This window comes from Pteronotus mesoamericanus, unplaced genomic scaffold, assembly GCF_021234165.1.
Source record: "Pteronotus mesoamericanus isolate MK-2021 breed Mesoamerican mustached bat unplaced genomic scaffold, CSHL_Meso_final contig_116, whole genome shotgun sequence".
NCBI classification, from domain to species: domain Eukaryota; kingdom Metazoa; phylum Chordata; class Mammalia; order Chiroptera; family Mormoopidae; genus Pteronotus; species Pteronotus mesoamericanus.
Genome location: NW_026555027.1, coordinates 24699453 through 24720623, shown reverse-complemented (window position 1 = coordinate 24720623; position 21171 = coordinate 24699453). Strand labels below are relative to the sequence as shown.

General features: G+C 38.3%; 2 protein-coding genes across 2 annotated transcripts in view; one reads left to right on the top strand and one right to left on the bottom strand.

The window, feature by feature from the left end:
• Positions 1 to 4868, top strand: part of RARRES1 (retinoic acid receptor responder 1) — a 30960-nt gene extending 26092 nt beyond the window's left edge. Inside the window, exons 5-6 of the mRNA XM_054580082.1 lie at positions 4274 to 4336; positions 4418 to 4868. Of these exons, the coding sequence (XP_054436057.1) occupies positions 4274 to 4336; positions 4418 to 4567 (213 nt within the window). The 3' untranslated portion in view covers positions 4568 to 4868. The remainder of the gene's footprint in view (positions 1 to 4273; positions 4337 to 4417) is intronic.
• A 3772-nt stretch (positions 4869 to 8640) lies between these two features.
• GFM1 (G elongation factor mitochondrial 1) overlaps positions 8641 to 21171 on the bottom strand; it is a 39151-nt gene continuing 26620 nt past the window's right edge. The window contains exons 14-18 of the mRNA XM_054580058.1: positions 18399 to 18561; positions 16660 to 16804; positions 10615 to 10775; positions 9786 to 9839; positions 8641 to 9624 (exon numbers count right to left, since the gene is read on the bottom strand). Of these exons, the coding sequence (XP_054436033.1) occupies positions 9493 to 9624; positions 9786 to 9839; positions 10615 to 10775; positions 16660 to 16804; positions 18399 to 18561 (655 nt within the window). The 3' untranslated portion in view covers positions 8641 to 9492. The remainder of the gene's footprint in view (positions 9625 to 9785; positions 9840 to 10614; positions 10776 to 16659; positions 16805 to 18398; positions 18562 to 21171) is intronic.

Below are 21171 nucleotides of genomic sequence, written 5' to 3'. Positions count from 1 at the left end.
ATACGTTGATGAGAAAAATCTAGTAGAGGGGGCAAAGTCGGACTTGTAGGAATGAGAAGGAAGAATTGTTGGAGTTAATATAGTTGAGTAGGCCAGAGAGGACAAGACCAATCCACGGAGGATCTCAGACAGGAATATGGAGCACTCACCTGAAGGGAAGGCAGAGATGAGGAGCTGCGATGCCAGTAGGAGGGTGGACATCAAGGTGGTGGCCTGTAGAAACCCTATTCTAATGGTTCCTGTCTTCTCAGTGGTAAAGGAGGCAAAGCCGCCCCCTGAGAGCCAGGAGGTTTGGGAGTGCGGGGACTTGCGCGTCGTGCAGCAGCGAGGCCCCCTGGACGCCCGTGGTCATGAACACGGTGGGGGGCTAGGCAGTCTCAACTATGTGGTGCATTTAGCCGGACAAGTGTGACGCAGAGAGAGATGGGCATTTCCAGAGCAAACAAAATCAATTCCGAGAGGGGCAAGCTAAGCCAACCAGAAGGGTAAATTCCTAAAACTCATTTTCCTTATGGACGTGTGAAGCAGTACACTGACCCACGGATGAATCGGCGGGGAACACCTGGGAGGCGCGCATTTGCCCAGCCTCACGTCAGCCTTAGCGAGGCCCTTAATATTTCACTGTGCCTTCCAAAGGCCCCTTGTAAATCAGAAAACTACACATGTAATTTTTCTCTTTACTCATCAAAGTGAACACATTTCTTTCCCTTTAAAGAGTGCTTTTTAGTAGAAATTACCATCTAATGGATTGTTGCTACATAATGTGATAAAACTTGCTCCCTCTTTCCCTCTGTCTCCCTCTCATCCCCCACGATGGCCATCTCCTCAACAAGAGGCTTTTCCCTGAACCAAGAAATTAGAGGAAATGTTTTGTTTATAGAGTAGAAGGTGGTGTCAAGATAATGAATGTGCAAGAAAAACTCTACAGGAGCAGATCAACACAGAGATAACAGAAAAAATTTAGGGTCTTTTAATGCCAGTGTTTTCCTTTCTCTTAGTTTTACATGACACATTGCCACACGGGCCACCAGGACACACTACAGTTCAGAGACAGCGGCCCCTCTTCTCTCTCCTTCTAGCCAGTCCTTCATCTGTCCATTAATATCCCTCAACCAACCTGCAAAAGGGAAAGCAGGAGCAGTAGAGGTGTGGAAAACAAAAATGCTGATTTTTTTACACTGTGGGGCTTGGGTTTTAGATTAATAATAAAAGAATATGCAGCTGACTTGCTGGGTCACCCAAGGCAAATGCCTCATCTCTTAGGGCCTATTAAATGAGGATTAACAAATTCACTGAAGTTCTTGCAACTAACATAAATCTGAATCACTGACATAATTGGGGAATTTGGTTTCAAGGTTAATACACATTTCAGCTTAGTGTTCCCTTAAAGAAAAATGTGCACATATTCCCAGATTTTCAAATCCTGTAATTTTGTAGCTACTAAAGATACCTGTGATCTTTCAGCAACAAGAGAAAAAACGATTTTTAGAACGTCACCGAGATCGGGAAATCTAGGTACTGCTGTCCCGGGAGACCAGAAGCAAGGCGGCAGGGCCGACAAAGCCAAGGCTGCCCAGCACACACGGGAGGGCCCTGGAGGTGCTCGGTGGCCCTAGGTCGCTCAGGAAAGAACAGGGATTAGTTTTTCCAATTTCTCCCTGGGTGGGAATTACTACCTTTGCACGCAGGGTTAAACTCACCTTTTAATGTAAGGAAGTGCAGGCCTATAAACCCACAGCTTCAAATGATCTAAGCTTGAGGGAAGTGTGGGCTACGAAAGAGAGCACTGAATGCAAATATGACGTAAGACCCGTCTTACTGGCACAGTTACTGCTTTAGAACCCAACGCGGACATCACCCTGATACCATACAGACTATGACAAGGGCAGGGGAGGCAGTGGCTGACTAGAGGGAAGAAAAAGATACAGACTTTCCTTACACTCGTAGCCTTTAATAGGAATTGAGGAAAGTAGAACTGAGCATTGTTCTACTTTCTACATTGACAATATCAATACCAGATATTGTCAGCACCCCAAACGATCCACCCTGCAGCACATCACTATCGATCTGTTCAAGTCCTACCGTAACTGGAGGCCCCCATTGGCCAAGGGTATGTTATAGAAGCCATCTTACTTTTTCAGCTAAGAAATCTATTTTTGATAGCACATATTAATAGCCTAAGCTAACTTTGTACTAAAACCACACTGGTTCTGCAAGGGATCATTCTCTCTCTTTTGTGAGGGTAGGGACGAGATGGGGGTGGGGCTGGAGGGTGGGGTGTGTAACGAGTAAGTAAAAGGAAACAAACAGGAACACTTCCAGTCTGTCTCTAGGAAGACTAAAGTGCTGAGTTACCAGAAAATGTCACAGTAAATCATCATCAATTTGGACTATAATAATTTGGCACTTATGACGGTTTGAACAGAAGCCAAGGAGATTATTTCTGAATAATATTAAAAATAATGACTTCTTGGCAGAGCGCGATTTGGTGAGGACAGTCCAACCCTGGAATACCTTGCCAGGTTGGGGTGTACAATGTCCCCTCTGTAGTCTTTAATAAGCCCTGCCTTTTGCTTTGGTTGGAGGGGCTTCTTCCTGCAGGCAGAAGAATCCATAAAAACAGAAATGCAAGTTTCAATAACTTTACTGAGGAAGGTCTTCATTAAGAGGTAGAGGGCTTCTAAGCATTACAATAATCCAAGTTTTTGTATTAAAAATGGGAAACCCTGTATTTAGCAGAAGAGTTTGTCAAATGCAGTTGGAATCCCATCGTTTATTTCCAGCCTTGCCTTTTTTTTTTTTTTTTGCCAAAAATCTAGACTGCTGTAATTTCTTTCAGAAATGCAATTTTCAGAAAACAGAATAAGAAGGCATTGACCTAACAAACCCTTTAAGTTTCTAAGTAAAACCAGCTTTTTAATTACAGAAAAAGACATGGTTGCTAGGCCTTGAGAAATAGTGCAGGCAGCACAAAAGCTTGAGAGCAAACTCAGGTGACACAGCTGCCTGCTAGGGCAGGCATTTTAGGTAACACTTCCTTCCCAGTCAAGGTAGTCGCCGAGTGAGGCTCAATACACCCTCCAACCCAGCAATGCCCGATCGACCCCTGGGGCCTCCAGAAGCTGTTTCTTTATCAAAGAGACACCAAATTTTCTCTCATAAGTCCTCTGACTTTGCAGCTTGTGCCTCGGATACTTGCTTTGAGCATTCACAGGCACGCTGCCAGGCGGCGGGAGGGAAACCTACCTAACAATGCACCGACACTATAGAAAAGCAGTTAATTTCGGACCAGTCCAGGCCCCTCTTGTATCCTCTCCCTCCAGCATCCTCCTGGCCGGCTCGAAATTTCATGGCTTGTAAAAATCTCCATTTTAAGCAAAGCCTAATATCAAGTCCTTTTGTTTGCCTTTATGTTTTTATATTCTGTGATAGTCTCAATAAAAGCCTGGTAGATAAGAAATATAACCCAAGTTGAATTTACTTTTTTATTTCTTTTCCATTTTTACTAGAAAGAGAACGAAATAAGCACACTAAACCCCCCTCATCCTGGAAAAAAAAAAAACCCCAGGAAGTGTCAAAAAAATTAGGAAATTGGTTTAGTCAGTAGTAAAACTTACAGAAACCAGCAACTGAGAGCGTGAAGAAGACTGCCCACCTCCCTGTAGACAGACACACAGGGCCTGGGGTTTGGAGGCAGTGCGGCAAAGCGTGACGCATGTGGGGGGAGGGGTCAGTAGGTCTGGGTTTAACCCCCATTTATCACTTACTAGCTATAACCTCGAGTTACCGCCCCTATAAAACCAGGCTCACGATACACACCCTTGTAAGGCAGCCAGAATTACATGAAAACGTGAATACAGAGCCCAGCACAGAACCTGGCCCACGTGGCACCCTGAAAGTGCTGGCTGCCCTGCCCCTTGCCTTATTGCCTAGCATATCAAGACTAACATATCAGCTTGAACTACATATACAGCATCAAGATTCCCAAGGCTGTCAAAGGATTCTCCTTATTCCCATGGACCTTAGCCTCCATCAAAACCCGTATTAGAGAAAAACTGATAGAAAGACATTGAACTTGATTTTCATATAACTCAATGACCAAACAGGAAGAATCTATGACTTCCATATCTTGATGTAAGATCCTTCAAAGGGGAATGAGACTAAACTCCAAGAAGCAGGAGATTCAAGGCATCCATGCCTTCCAAATAAGCCTTCCAAATTCTGAGCAATATAAACCTGCCTATTTATTACCCTCTTTTTTTCCTTCCTCTAGAAAACAGATGATAATGCGATTGACTTTGATTATACTGTTCTGCTCCATGAATTCTCAACACAGGTAAAACACAAAATTATATATAGAATTGTTTTTACCAGAGATTTTTACAGACCATAATATTTTAGAACTCTTATTTCCTAGGAAATCATCCCCTGTCGTATTCACTTGGTCTGGTACCCTGGCAAGCCCCTCAAGGTGAAGTACCACTGTCAGGGGCTTCAGGCACCAGAAGAAGCCTCTGGAACTGAGGAAGGATCTGCGGTGGCGCCAACAGAACTCAGTAATTTCTGAAAAAAAAATCTGCTTATCCCAAAATTTTAGAATCCCAAAATGACTGTGCTAAATAGCCTAAATCATTATTCTAGTAAAATAGCTAAGGTATAAGGCTTTCCAATAATTCAGGAAAGCCTGTGATGCTCAAAAGTGAAAAGATGCTGAGATTTTTTAAAAGATAATAAATGTATTTCAATGAATGCAAATTGTAGGAAAAGTGTTGTATGTTTAAAAGGAATTTTACTACTTCTTATGATTTCAAGCAAAGTATTCTTATAACTTGATAGCTTTTAAATAAAGGCTTACATTTCTAAATAAACTGTGTTAAATGTGTAGAGGTTTGTCCATGTAGGCAAATTTTGTGTTAATGTGTAATTAAATGAACTCTTCGTATTGTTTAATTCATATCTTACAAATAAAAATATAGGGTCTCACAGATAAAGCCGTGAGTCCACAAACATGTATTAAATGGAACAGTGATGTAACTGAAAGTATTGGGTTGGCCAAAACATTTGTTTGGGTTTTTTTCCCATAAGATGGCTTTAGTAGTGTTTGGTTGTCTTTAACTTCATTTGAAACAATTTTGTTAGATTTATTGTGACAGCTGTCATATCAGTGTGCATTTAAAAAAAAAACTTACCAAAACTGGTGAATTTTTGTGTAGCCATTTTAATATTAAAGATGGAAGAAAATAAGCGACATTTTTTGCATATTATGCATTATTATTTCAAGAAAGGTAAAAATGCAACTGAAACACAAGAAAAGATTTGTGCACTGTATGGAAAAGGTGCTGTGGCTGATTGAACATGTCAAAAGCAGTTTGTGAAGTTTTGTGCTGGAGATTTCTCGCTGAACAATGCTCCATGGTCGGGGCAGACCAGCTGAAGTTGGTAGCGATTGAATCGAGACATTAAGAACAGTCAATGTTATACCATGAGGGAGATAGCCAACATACTCCAAATATTCTAATCAATGGAGTTATTGGTGAAAATTAAAAATGTGTCTTTTATTTTGCAGAAAAAACTAAACAGACCTTTTGGCCAACCCATTTATCAAGTATATAGAATTTTCATTTTTAAGGACAACTTGGACCCAGTGTTGGCCTATGTAATTTCCAAGAGCAGACACAATATGCACCCTGATCCGACCCAGTGGAGTGCTCCCCAGGGCACGCAGAACTGATCCAGGAAACGTGGCCATCATTCACCTCTCAAAATTAGTTATCATTTAATGGAACACTCACATCTCTGTGTAAAAACCTTTAGCCAGATTCCTTGGCTAGTAATTGGTTAGGAAGCATTAGCCTTAAAATATACCAAAATATTAAGTCAGCACCATTATAAAATTGGAAAAGTTTACACAGATGAGAAAAAATTTGAAGACATGGAGTCTTAAAAAATAAAAGATGGATGACACTGCAGCTTTTTGGATCTAGTTTATATATTTTTATATTTGAAACCGCAACACGAAGCGCTGGGAACAATCATTTGAAGAAAACATCAGACCTCCCATCTGTGTCATAATGCAGAGAAAATGCCTTTTCTAAAATATCGATCTACAATGACGAAACCATACCAAAACAAAAGGATGAACTCCTCTAACTGAAGTCCCCTAAAAAATCTTCAGAGAAGGTGCCAAGGACATTGTAATGGCAAATTCAATGTCCTCTGACCTTCAAGCACTCTTGCCGTGTCACATTGTGCTAGAGAGGGGTTTCAGTTTCCCAAAAATCTCACCTCATCCTTATAAAGGCGTTTTTAATTAGTGAGGTTAGACTCATGTATTACCATAATTCATTCATCAAAGGACTCTAAGTTGACCCTGTAGCAGATTTATTCAGTCTAAGAGATAACGAAGGGGAATTCTACACACACAGACGACATACATACACAATTACTTAATTTATAAATTTACAAAACCCGCAAAAGTTAAACCTACTAAAAATTTCTCAACATCACTGTCAGAACATTTCTGCACACAAATTCTGAAATTGCTGATTTGATTTTACTAATATTTTGCTAGCTTAGAGCATAGAAAAATTACTTCCATCTGCTTTGATATAACATGAAAAATCCTAAATTCTCTAAGACCTCTTTTCATGACGTCTAAATTCTTCTAAATCACTCTGCACCAATGACAGTTACATACAAGCATCGCGTTCATTTACCCGGCCTCTTTCAGAATTTTAAGCCATACCCAGCAGTACCGGGATTTTGTCTACATTCCGTTTGATTCTACTCATAGTGTCGTTTTTATCCTACCTGAATTATGAATTGTTAGAAGTTCTTTTGAAAGTCAGTTGAAAGTTTCTATATTTGCCTTTAAGTGATAGCTCTGCATGACATGAGTTTATTATACCCATTTTTCTCAGCTTAGATCCTGTTCCAACCTTTTCTGGCTTTCCAAATGCTATAGCACCTAATGCTGCCTGGCACTTGTTTGAATGAATGCTCACAATAAATCGACTTGAACACAATTAACTATTTCAATGATACATCCCAGTGTTGAGATACCTTAAGCAGCAATTAAAGCTTTAATTCAACAATTCATAGTTTTAGCAATGCAAATAGCTGCCTTCTACAAAGAAATGTATTCCTTCATATCAAAATTTACTACTACCCGGTAGCCATCTAATTTTATTGGCATCAATTTTGAGACTCATCCATATTTCAAAACTGTTAAACTAAAACTTCAGAATTGATTAAATTCCAGTGATTTTACAGCTAAACAATCTGAGAGGGAGCAAGGAGGAAAATGATAACAGAAAACTGATTGATTTCTTTAAAGGTAAAGTTATCACACTGAGACCCACTTGCCCAAATACTACCATCACACAGAAGAATCTGTTTCAGGTCTTGAAGGTGCAGACACCACAGTGGTCTTTAACCTTACCTGGATGTTACCATCACTTGGGAAACTTTTGATCTTGGTGCAGAGAGTCAGACTGTCTAGGGGTTGGCCTGGTGCTTCTTCCAAAGGTCCCCTGGTGGTTTTCAAAGTGTAGCCTGGAATGGGAATCAGGATGCTACTGCTTGTGCTGCAACCATTCTCCAACACAAACAATACTATCTTTCTTTAAATGAGTCAACAATTATCCTTCACAACAGTAGTATTAAAACTCATTTATCCTCATTAATTTCTTTCTTGCTACAGACTTTGGCCGGTATGTGGTTTTTACTCACTATAACCAAACTAGGAAGTTAGCAAGACATGTGGGTTCTGGTCCTGGATCTGCCCCTTTATGATCCCATTCTAGTTACTCCCACCAGCTGGCCCATGTTGTTGTCCGTGAAATGCTGGTGTTGGACTAGGTAACTACGCTCTTTTCTGGCACTGGATCTTTATAGCCAGAATGTTTAACAAGCTAAAAACATCAACATTTATCCATCTTAGTTCTACTTTTCCTGACTGCTGGCAACAGCCAGAGGAATTGTGCTGCGTTCTATGAAAGTAGTTCTGCATCAGGACAATATTCTAAGTGACTCTGAATACCATGAGATGCCGACAAAGTGCCAGTGCAACATTTTTCAGGCTTGACAGTATTGTAGACAGAGACATATTCATGTGGAAAATGCATTTGTAATGATAATCAATCAATTTAAATCATCAATTGAAAACTAAACACGCTGCATAGTTTTGGACAAGTGATTTATCTTCTCTGTGCTTTCACTTCCTCTATTACAAAATGGACACAATAGTACCTACTTTCATAGGGGAGTGAAAACTAAATTAGATAATGCATTGAAAGCATTTAGCAAATGCCTTGAAAACATGTGCTCAATACTTTTTAAAAACCTTTTTTCTAGAAACTGTATGTTATAAAGCCAAATCTACAAATCGAGAAAAAGCAATTTATAAGTTATTTCTATTATTCACCAAAGGAAGGAATTTGGATACGTCTGTCACATGAGCTGAGTTTTGGATGAAGCACTTGTGAACAACACAGTGGAACTGCTGGGGACGTCCGGCTTATGCCAAAAACAAAAGCTTGGTATTTGTTCTTTGACATCCTCAATGAATACAATATGATGAGTCCCAACAGACTCAAATTCAAACAGCATTTAGTAGATGAATGGAACTGACTAGGCAGGAACTCTGAAAATTATAGTTTATTATTTAGAGCTGCAGGAACCTTAAGATGAACATAAACAACTGCGCATGCAAGGATGGGTCTGTTTTCACATCGCAGGTCCTCCAGAAGGTAATATTTATACTCCTAAAAGGCGACAGCTACAAATTTGCAGAACCCACAGGATGAAGCAATCAGCTCTACATAAAACAGCTAGAAATTTAGCTGGCATGTGAATATCCCAATGAAGAATCTGGAAAACATTCTCTATTACGATCATAGGGAATCTGCTCTTAAACAAAAAAGCCTGCTTATTAAAGGATGACACTCCAAGAAGGGTCAAGATATATAAAATTCACTTTCAAGTGTTTAGCAAAACAATAATTTTTTAAAAATTAAAAATATAAAAGCATGAGACATAGACATCAAACACATAAAACAATTATTATAAATTATTTGAATAACAAATTCTTAACAAAGTTGTTCATTGCTGACACTAGATGGAAGGTATATGGCTATTCTTTGTACTGTCCTTTCAGCTTTTCTGTGTTAAAAATTCTATGATAAAAATTTTGAAAGGAACGTTATACACATTCTAAGCTTAGAAGTATAACTAATATGTCTCTTCCCCCTTAAAATAAATATTAATATACTTTGGTAATAATCACATTTTATTTAAGGTTTTCCAGTGAACTATAAAACCAGTCAACAGAGTTGAGACATACATAGAATTAACTTTGATATGATAAGAGCTTCTGAATAAAAGACAAAGGGCTTCTAAAATTCCTTGTTTCTGCCTGAATTCATTCCACTGGAAGCCATTAAAATATTTAAACCCTGCAAATTCAGTTCCAGTTAGTCAATGTGAGATAGGTCAGTTCTTGGCTTTTCCTTTTTTTACAGGAAGTTGACCCGTAGCTTCCAAATACTTATTAATGAGGTCCTCTTGTGTGGATGGCGAACATGGCTGATATCTGCAGTACTCCATCGTGTACTCTCCCTTCCCCTGGGAGTTAAGGGAAAAAAAAAAAAAAAAAAAGCAGAGATTAAAAACAAATTTTTATAACTATCAAGCAAAATCATGCAAAGACAAGATTTCGCAAATTTGACCATTTTGTAGGACAGCCTCTTAGAGGAAGCTGAAGGAAAACTTAAATACATGCTTACCTCTGTGCATGACCTAAGTTCAGTGGAATAACCAAACATATCATTTAGAGGGACCTGGAAACAAACACAGCAGATACTTTAGCAGTGAAACGCATTTGAGAAAAGTACAGAGAAGCCTTAGCCATTTGAGTCCTTTAGAGTTAGGTTGCTACTAACAACTCTTGATTTAAAAGAACTAAAAGCCAAAGAGAAACATAATTTCGTTTTACTGCAAGTAGAAACTCTATTTGAAAAGAACTTCATTTGACATCACAACTGGAAAGCAAATGTCTCTACTTCCCAGAGCAGACCTCACTGACAGCCTGCCCTCCTCGCCCCTACTCCGCTCTCTGGCCGAGCTCGGTGCTCAGACATGTTTCTTCTGTGGAAATGTTAACATAACATGCCTTTCCTTGGACACCGTAACGATGTGCTGAGAGCAGTGTCTTCTACGAAGCCTTACCAAATGTGATAATTTACTGTCTCTTTCGAGATTTAAGTCAAGTAAGGTACAGGTAAGGAAATGAAATATTATCCCAATAAATTGGAGATAACATAATAAAGAAGCTATGCAAACAAAGCTGCAACGAGAAAGATAAGTAATTATCTAAGAAAATGATATATTCACAAAAGGCCTACATAAAATGATTCTTATTTTTAGCTTTTGCATTTAAGAGTTGCTCTAACAGTAAATTATAGAAATTGCTACCTATCTATAAGCCACAGATTCAATACCCAAATTGCCTGGAAAATCTGTCAGTTTGCTTTGCAAGCTCCCAAAACAAAGGCTAACTCTAATTTCCGGCTGTGTTTAATGAAAACAAGACTGGCAGTAACCGACAGCGCTTACCTCTGCGTACAATGTAAAATAGTCCTCAACCCCATCCTGTCCCGTGATCACCCCGTGGCGCCGGTTAATCCCTGCAATCACCGGTCCCTGAAATTCATTGGGGGCCATCACTTCCACAGACATAATGGGTTCAAGAATACATAATGTTGCATTTGCCAAGGCTGGATTAAAAAATAAATAAATAGTTTACGAATCTTTAAACAAACTGGAACACTTCTCTATCCAGATATAAAAAAGGGTAGAAGGTATTCTCCCAAAGGTACACACACAAATGAAGAGGTTAAACTATTTACTCTGGACTCATTTTTCTGTAGCAATAACAGCCATTCTTCAAAATGGAAATTTCAAAAAGACAGAACTTAGTTTTATTATTAGTATTTCCATTACTATAATTTTATCACTAAAAATCACTAAGCTGCAGAAGATAATATAAAGAGTCTTAAAATCACTTTCAGTCCAATCCTTTACCATTTAAATTATGCAGTTGATAGTTACTTATTCTTTTCTCTGACAATTCTTTCTTGTTGGTCCCTGGCAGACAATTATTTTTAACTATACAAAAACAACTTCTATCAGAGGTGCGAGCAGGGAGGAGGGTACCCTTTGCGTACTTGGAGACAATAATCAAGTCATGTCTGAGATCCATCTTTCCTCTTCTAGGTTGAACCATTTCAACGTCTGGTTAAGAATTAGGAAACCAAGTTCCTAGTTTCTACTCTGCCTCTAATAAGCTATATGCCTTTTGGAAAACAGAATCTGTCCACGTCTTAAGTTTCTTCACTTAAAAATTAAGAGACATTGGTCCTGACTGGTGTGGCTCAGTTGGTTGGGCATTGTCCTGCAAAGTGAAAGGTCACTGGTTTGATTCCCAGTCAGAGCACATGCCTGGGTTGCAGGTTTGGTGCCTGGTCTGGGCACGTAAGAACCAACTGATTGATGGTTTTCTCTCACATTGATATTTGCCTCCCTCTCTTTCTCCCTCCCTTCTCCTCTCAAAAAATAAAAAATAAAAATAAAGAATAAAATCTTTATTTATTTTTAGACAGAGTTGGAAGGGAGGGGGAAAGAGAGGGCAAGAAACATGAATGGACGGTTGCCTCTTAGGCACCCTCAATTGGGGACCTGGCCTGCAAGCCAGGCATGTGTCCAGACTGGGAATTGAATGGATGACCCTTTGGTTGCCAGGCCGGTGCTCAATCCACTGAGCCACACCAGCCAGGGCAAGAATAAAATCTTTAAAAAAAGGCATCGGACTATATATTAAGGACCATTTAAGCACTAAAACCCAATGTGTATGTCCATGTTTGTTTTTTTTAATCCCACTTAATACATAAACAGAATACTACTTATTGTGACACATGCTGATTAAGATTCAAATGTAACAATGTGGAGAATATAATAAAACTTCAAACACTCATACTTAATTTGAATGTTATGATAGTGTGAAATAATACTTCAGCTTCAGGCTGGGAGAATTATCTCTACATAAAGACTTGAAGCAAAACACAGAAAAGATGACAAAATCATTCATTTTAAAATAACTATGATTTCCCAAACATCAATTTGTCTATAATACACTAATTCATAATTATTCTTGTATATTCATTAAAACACTTCTAAAGACACTATTAGCTTAAGTGCAATAATTATTATAAGAGCAATTTAATATACTTGCATTTCTTCAAAATATTTTGTAACTCAAATCATGTCCTACATCAGACCTTCCTTTGACTAATTAGTCCTAATTAGTGAATTCTGCTCTGAAAAGAGGACTAACTGAACACTGTAGAAGCCAAGCTTCCTTAGCTAAGCCCTGCAGAAGTCTGCACAGACATCTAAAGCAGCAGACCAACAATTCTAGACTGTGGAAACAGCTCTCTGTATTGTTACTTAGTGGGTTACCACAACAGCAGAGCCTCCTTGGCTCTAAATAAGAGAGACCTCAGTAGAGGAGATATAGTAAGATTTAGTTACATGCTATGTAGTGTTTTTAACTGGTCAGTAATATAAAAGAGCTAGATTGTGAAAGGGTCATTTTAAAGGGAAAGGGACCAAGTACACAGTACGCATCACTCAATAGTTGAGAACAGCCTGTTCAGTTGTTTCATATTCCCTCATCCTGCTCCTTTCCTTTCAACTTCCTCGTTTTCCTAAATCTACCTTCTGACTCACTTCCTAAGAGCCTTGATACTGCTCACGCCTTCCTCTAACCCTATTCCATGCGCCAAGACTGCGGAACTAATTTACCCTGCCATTTTCAAGTCAGATGACAATCAAGGCCTATAAACAGTTTTTCCTCAAGCAGATCCACGTGGTCTATTGTTTTTTAAGGTAGAAAGTAAAAATATCAACATCATCGCAGGTCGGACCTTTTACACCTGAAGCGGTGGGTACAGCTGGTCAGCCCCCTGGGAACAATGCTGACATACCAGGCTGGGCGCTGAACACTGCGTGAGGAGGTGGTCAAGGGCCAGGGCTTTGGTCTGAGTGCAACTCTCAGCTCCTCCACTAACCAGCATGCAACTTTGAGCCATTAGATTAACTATTCTGAGTCCAAATTGTCTTAACTGTAAGGTCACTGTGAAGGTAAGATACGATAATCCAAGTCCTCAGCCCAGCGTATGAATGCCATTATGACCACTCTGAGACCAATGGCCGAGGGATGGGTGACACGGCGCAGTGCAGTGCCAGGTCAAAGGGAGCAGGAAGGGAAGCGAGATTAGCATTTACTACGCTCAGAGGTGTCTGTGCGAGTGTCTTCAAGTGCATTCCCATTTAACGTTGTGAAATTCCTCCCGCCAAGCATCACCCTCGCTGCCATTGCTCCTCTTCCCCAGGCAGCAGGGAAGCTGTTCTGAGGAGGAAAACGTGCTGGAAGAACTCGGTGGGACTAATGGTTAGAACCAAGGCTTGGCAGTTTTATGAGAAGCGTCACGTTGCCGTGACACTGCTTTAAACATTATCCAGAAACACTTTTGTGAGAAAGGAGAATATGCCATATCACCAACTCTGCACCAAGCTCATGAATTCCTGAGGCAGTTAACAAACAAACAAACAAAAAACCCAAGTTACAACTTCCAAACCAAGGACCAAACCCTAAAGGGTAACTTCTTTAAGAAGCAACAGCCCTCTCTGTCTTGGTGCCCCCACAGGTGTAAAGCTTTTGAAACTGAATGTTAATAAAATTTTCAACAATTAAAAAACAACAAAAAGGTCCCAATGACTTGCCCATTTCCGTGCTGTAAGTATGAAGTAGCGGAACCAGGATTCAAACTCTAAGCCTGACAAGAATCGAGCAGGAGATCAAAAAGGGGGCCCTGCTGAGTTAAATGAGCTAATCATGACTCTGGGTGGGCCTTTACTTCTCCTGTGGAGTGGCTACACGCTCAGTGTTTCTGGGAGACCAAGCATAGCGCTCTTTCTCCAATTTGGTCCTAGAAAGTGATGGCAAGGTCACATCCAGAAGGTAGAACGTGCCCATAACAAACATTCAATTGCACCTTTCAGTTTCAGTTACATCACTGATTACTCTTAGGGTCAGAGTTTAGTGACTGAAAACAGTTTCAGTTTTCATTTTTTTAATTAAAAACTGGGGCCCTGGCCAGGTGGCCCAATTTATTGAAGTGTTGTCCTCTACACCAAAAAACTTGAGGGTTCAATCCCTGGTCGGGGCACATATGAGAGGTAACGCATCGATGTCTCTCTCTCTCTAATTCCCTCTCTCTCTTCTCCTTCCTCTCTCTCTAAAATCAATAAACATATCCTCAGGTGAGGATTAAAAAGAAAAAAAACACATGGAAACTTAAAACTATTTTTCTTCCAATTTTGGTATTAGAGAACAGCTGATAAGTACAAGCTATTTTAATACTAAGCTCATTCATCAGTATTTCCACCCTAAAATTCTCATATGGCATTCAGTGGAGAGGTATGCTTAAAAGATGATTTTCTTACTGAGCTTGGCAAAAATTTTCTTTACCCTTTCTATTTCTGTCTTTTGTTCATGGAAAAATAAGAATTAGATGGAGAAACAACAAAGTAATTCATTTTTCGTGCTAGCACTATTCTTATTTGCACTTTTTTACCTAGCAAAAAAAATCCCCCAAACTTCTTAATTCAATCATCATCTAGTGCTTTTCCTTTGCAGGCCAAACAGGCAATTAATCATACTTAATAATATTTATAGACTTAAATAATTAAAAATTAAATGGTACTTTTTGAACTGATTAGTTAATATTCATACATATACAGATTTTTCTCATGGATGCTTATGTGTATATTATAAGCAGATACATCTATATTTACTTATATTTCATCTAGGAACAATAAAAAAGGTGACTCTTTGTTAATTGATAACCATACCAATTCTCTTGCTTTATGTAACCTCTAATCTCTATCTCCAGGAAAGCTACCAATTTCCACTTGAGAACCAGCACTGAAGTATTGGTGATTTCTAATTTGTTTTAACTGTATTTTTAAAAAGTATCACTATGTATACATTAACCAAAATCATCACATTGTAAACTTTAAATATCTTACAATTTTGTCAATTACACTCCAATAAACATTTTTATTCAAGTGTCATCCTCTACACCAAAAAGGTTTCCTTTCTGAAAAGAAAAGAATATGAAGTGATGACAACTAATGTGTCAGTTTAAGATCCCAGCGGATCTTAACACTTGGAGGAAAAGGGACAGGTGTTTTAATCTCAATAGCGCATAATAAAGTCTATCTTTGTGACTTTATTTCCCTGTTTTCCTATTAACGTAATCTTCAGATTGTGACAGGATTTCTAGATCATAGATTTCAACTGCATTTTTAAAATATGCATATTGATTTTAGAGAGAGGAGAGAAAACAACACCGATTGGCCAACTGCTGTATGCGCCACAACTGGGGATCAAACCCACAACCTTCTGGTGTACGGGACATGCTCCAGCCAAATGAACCACCTGGCCAGAGCTCAACTGCATTTTTAATAGACAGTTGGCACAAAGCCAATGGAGGATACTCTCTCCCTTTCCCAGCTGAGAAACAAGAACAGAAATTACTAATGTCTCCCATTAGTTTCAGTAAAATAAGGAATTGGCAAACTGGTTAAGTTATGGACAACCTTTTCCAACCATTGCCCCCACCTGATCACAGATGCAAACAGACCAAAAACAACGTAAAGTCCAAAATTCATACAGGCTCAATAAAATCCTGATTTACAGAATGCTTTAAAATGTGTTGATTAATCTAATTTTCTACTGTCTATTTTGAAATGAAATGTTGAAAACATTTCTGAAATGTTTTGTGAATCATGGTATAATTCTCCTGAAGACATTTACAGACACCACTAAAGATACTTACAAATTAACATACAACAGATATGGAAAAGATGACAGAGAGAATGAGCTTTCTGGATGCAGCACACCGCTTTGAAGTTCTTTTGTTAAATAACCCTGATGTCAAACTGCTGCAGTGTCATTTGTTTCCTCTCTTAAAAGCAATGAACCAGATATGTTTGCAGTGGCTTAGGGCTCTGTTCCATAAGGGTTTTTAATATACATATCATTCTGTGTGAAAGAGGCTGACAATTTTAGCAGTTCAGCAAGAAGTCCGCACTGTGACTATGGTTTACTAAATTCTTTCAAAATACTTTGCCATTCTCAAAGCCTAAAAGCTTTCAATATCCTACATGAAAAATTACTTATAAATTTATGGATTTCCTGACATCTGAATAAATCGCAAAAAAAAGAATGACTGTAGTAATGTTTCTTTGAAATATTTCTTGGAATTCTGAGCATTTGTCTTTCCTATTAAAAACAGAACTTACAGATTATTTATGATTTTAAATACATAAAAATTAACAAATAATTTAGAAAAGGATAGGCTCTTAATTTTACAAGAAAGAGAACAGAATAGTTTGCCTTCCCTTCGCTTCTATGAATATTGGCACAGGACGAGCCACGTTCCCTGGTGTGCCACCCAGTGCTCGGGAGGGAAGGCCAAAACGGCCCAGGGAAAATGGTCACAGTGATGTGGCCTGCGCTAGGACACAGCATACCTTGTTTGAGAGCACCTTCTCCTGCGCGGATGAAAGAGATTTCATTGGAATCAACCATGTGATGTGCTCCATCTTGCAGAACAAACCGGAGCCCAGAGAGTTTGTGACCAGACAGAGGGCCCTTCTCGCAGGCATCCAAAAACCCCTGTTAGTGAATGAACACCATTTCTGGAGTGAGTGGATTTGACTTGCAGTTGCCTTACCAAGAACCTGCAAACATTTCGGTATTCAGATGTTTAACATTTTTATGTTTGCTATATTTCACTCCTCAAAAAAAGTTTTAAAAGTTGAACAGCCTTACTGTTTTATTTATTGTGGCATCTGGATGAGTAATGCCTTGGAAAAGGATATTAGTTAAACGTGTGAGCTGGTTTGAAAGTGATGCTGAGAATAACAATCACTTTCCAAAAACCTCATCTTCAGGAATTACGTAAGACTCATAACCCACGATAGAGACAGCATGATATTAATTTCACAGGCAGGAAACAGGGGGAAGTCAAATCTAAACAACTCCCTAAAAGAAAACCCCTACCAAAACAGCTGTGTCTTGAGCTCCTACTATATACCCAACACTCTTTCCCTAGCAACAGATCACTACATTATAGCTTTAGTGTTACACAGTTAGAAAACTAAAATGAAGAGGTACTTTTTCCAAATGCAATTCTTTTTAAAAAATAGCTTCATTGAGGTATAAATGATACACAATAAATTATTCATACTTAAAGAGTACAATTTGATAAGTTCGCAGTGCTTTTTCATCGAGTTACTTAACATATATCTGTAGAGTTTTTAACAATTCAAGTTCATTTTTCTTGGCAAAATAATCACATGACTGCACATATACCACAATATATTTCTGTTATTTCAAAACGATAAACATTGTACGTTAAAAAAAAAAAAAAAAAAAATCTAAGCTCTCAGCTACAGCCTCTATCTAATTTTGGAGAATAGAAGATATTGACAAGATACTGTCTTGAAATAAAGTACAATCAATAAAATACACCAATTGCAAGAAATGCTGTCACCACTGAAACCAAAATTATAATCCACTAATAAAGATTTGTAAGTTAAAAGGTTAAAAAAACAACTAAATAGGTCTTTCAATCTATAAAAAGCTGCTAAAAGTTTACAAAAGTCTTAAAGCCAGTGATCTAGGAAACAGACAAAACACTAACCACTTACATATGCAAAAGCACTTCACAATTCCCAAAGGAAAGTCAGTCTTCTCTAACCCTGTTTTGTGAGGGGCTCTGGTTTAAGTAATTTTACTCCCACTTTACACATAAAGAAGCCGGCTCTGAACACTGTGAGTTACCACAGAGCACATAAACCAGTAGCAGATTTGACAGCAGCACTCAGGTGTTGGGATTCTTAATTAATGAGCATTCTACTACAATAGTCACCTAAAATCTTCATAAATCCCTAATGACTACTTCAAATTTTAATTGCTGAGTGAAATCAATGGATTAGATAAATACATAACTTCATCAATTTACCAAGAGAAATAGCCATGATTAAGAACAGAATGATTTCCCTTCATTGTCATACTATGTATTTACAGCTTTTGAGCTTACCGAACTGAAGATTCTTAATTGGATGGAAAGCTTAACAGTTATATAAAGAAGCGGCACTGTAACTAAAATGAACCATGGAAGGCAATGTGATAGAAATGTGATTTGACACCACCTAAAAAACTGTTTTTGATTTTGCAAAATGTATTATGTATACATTTTTTTTACCTTTTCTACAGCAGGCACAAATTGCTTTGGAACATTTGACCCGAAAGTTTCATCTGAAAACTCCAGCTTAGTGTAGTTCTCTGGGTCCAGGGGCTCCAGGACACCTATCACTTTTCCAAACTGGCCTGCACCACCTGATTGTTTTTTATGTGTAAACTCAAACCTGAAAGTAATTTAGGAGGAAAAAAAAAAAAAAATCAACATAGCATTATGTAATTACCAAAATGAAATCACTCCTACTAATTTAAATGAAAAACCACATTTCATTATTTTTACTTTTTCTTTGAATATGATGGTCTTACTATAAAATTTTAGTGTAGAATTTACTTTAAAAGGAATTCTCTCCTTTCTGTTTGTACTAAGAGATGAGGGTAGGGTATACCACCAAAATAATCCATGGCCTCAATTCTGCCAATTCTGAATTTATTTCCCAAGTAGAAAAGAAGAAGTCAAGTGATTATTAATAAAATAAAAGTCTAAGATTCTTGTCCCAGTAACCTACATTCCAAAGAGCTTACCCATTTCTTTTGAATGCCTCCCTTTCCCAGGAGAGTGCTCTCTCCTTAAGTCTTTACAACTGAGGACCGTTATTTGAAAATGAGATCTCTGCAGGTAATTTATTCAGAGCTACTCCCTAACTTTACTACCATGGACATCATGGACAGAGGCAATATGAGAGGGGAGTTTCAGGTGGAATAATTAACACCCTACAATGATTAATGGCAAAATGATGATGACTAAATATAAGTCATTCAAACAGACACATATATAGACACAGTTCAGTATTTACTTCCAATCACCAATGGTAACATAAATAGAACAGGTTGAGCATTTTACATACATATTAAGCATATGTAAACATAGGCTATTTCATTGAAAAAAACATTTCATGAGTATCTACTGTTTGCCAAGGCATTTCTTCCTTTAAAATGAAACTTCCTCAAGACCATAAGGTAAAAGAGACCTAAGTAGCATCTCCTACCAAAATTGATATATACTTCTTCCAAACCACTCTGGGTACGGGGGCCGGAACACACACTCATTAATGTCCATTTATCTGCAGTTATCCGCAGACAATTTTAAAAGGAGCTCTTCCACCAGCTTTGGAAAAATGATTGGAAGTAAACACTGAACTGTGTCTATATATGTGTCTATTTGAATGATTTATATTTAGTCATTATCATTTTGCCATTTAGGCTCTTTCATAAAGAGTCTGAGTGTGAATGTGCCTGATGAAATCCCCTTAAGTAATCTTCCAGCAGTCAAGAGCTTCAGGATGGGCTGGGAAAAACAAAATGCTGAAAGGTTAATTTTCCTGGGAGGGATGAAGTCATCAGAACAAAGAGAAGGAAAGCAGAAGATTTCTGTGCCAAATCACCACAGAATCACTGAAGGGATTCCAAAACTGGTTCGCTGACGTATGGTCAGGTACGCACGAGCTTTTGAGACATTTTAAATTGTTTTCGATTTGACAAAAATATAACATCTATGCAACATACTCTAGAACTGTGCTGTCTATATGGCAATCAGTAACCACTGATATTTACATTTAAATTAATTGAAATTAAATCACATTTAAAATTCAGTGCCTCAGATGCACTAGTCACATTTCAAGTGGTTAGCAGCCAAACGTGGAGAACGGCTCCTGCACAGGCGAGCACAGACAGCACGTGCCCATCCCTGCTCCGAGTTCCACTGGACAGAACTGCTCTGGAGGAGCAACTCGCAGACAGTCGTCATCCATGAAGGTTCAGGGACCATGTTCCAATTTATAATCAAGTGGATGCCAAATAACAAAACACTGCTGTGCCGGATTTGTACCAAGCACTTTTTATGGGTTGTCTTACTTGTTCTATACCACAAACTGATGAAGTAGGTATTATTTTTTACCACCATTTTACAGATGAGAAATCTGAGGGTAAGAGAAAGTAACCTGCCAAACATGATACAGCTCTTACGTGGCACAGCCAGGGTTTGCACCGAAGCCAAAGCTCATAATCAAACATTTTTCTAGAATGCTAATAAGCATATAAACCAATTTATTCTGCAAATGATGCATTCACTTCAAAGCTGTGAGATGGTGCTGCACAACTAGGTTTTACAGTAGTTTAAATGGAGAAGACGTGGAGGCGGACAGGCATGCTGGAAGCGAAGGAGCCCACGCTCCTGTGGTCAGATCACTGAAATGCTGTGAAAGGCAATTTAGTTTTGGCAAAACATCACTTCTCACATTAAAATTAATGTTAATTAGAATTGTATTGGTTTTATTGTTTACCTCTATGCTGTAGATTCATTTGACTTTATAGTTGTACCAAAGTTGCAAGCCATACATGTTTCTTCTTAGTTTTATGTTTATATAGTTACATGAAGTTATAATTTATCTGATCTCAGAGGCCAATAATAATTTTGTTACTTTCAAGAAAACTCATACATTATTTGAGGACAATGATCTCTTGACTAACCATAAAGCTTTAGTAAGATTTCAAGGACTCAAATACAGGAATGAGATTCTCTTAATGCAGTTTAACATTTAAATAGGCAGTTAAATTTTTTAATGTACTTACATTTTATAAAGAACCTAAATTGGTATGTATACTTTTAATAAATGCCTGCTACTTCCTAACCTATATAGTATAGGTTAGTATAGTATCAGCCTTGATCTACAGAGATAGCAATTGTACTCTTAAAGCTTCCAAATGGTGGCCTTATCTAGGAAGCGCACATGTTATACTTCTAACAACTCTAGTAATGACATATATGTTAACTAGCTATT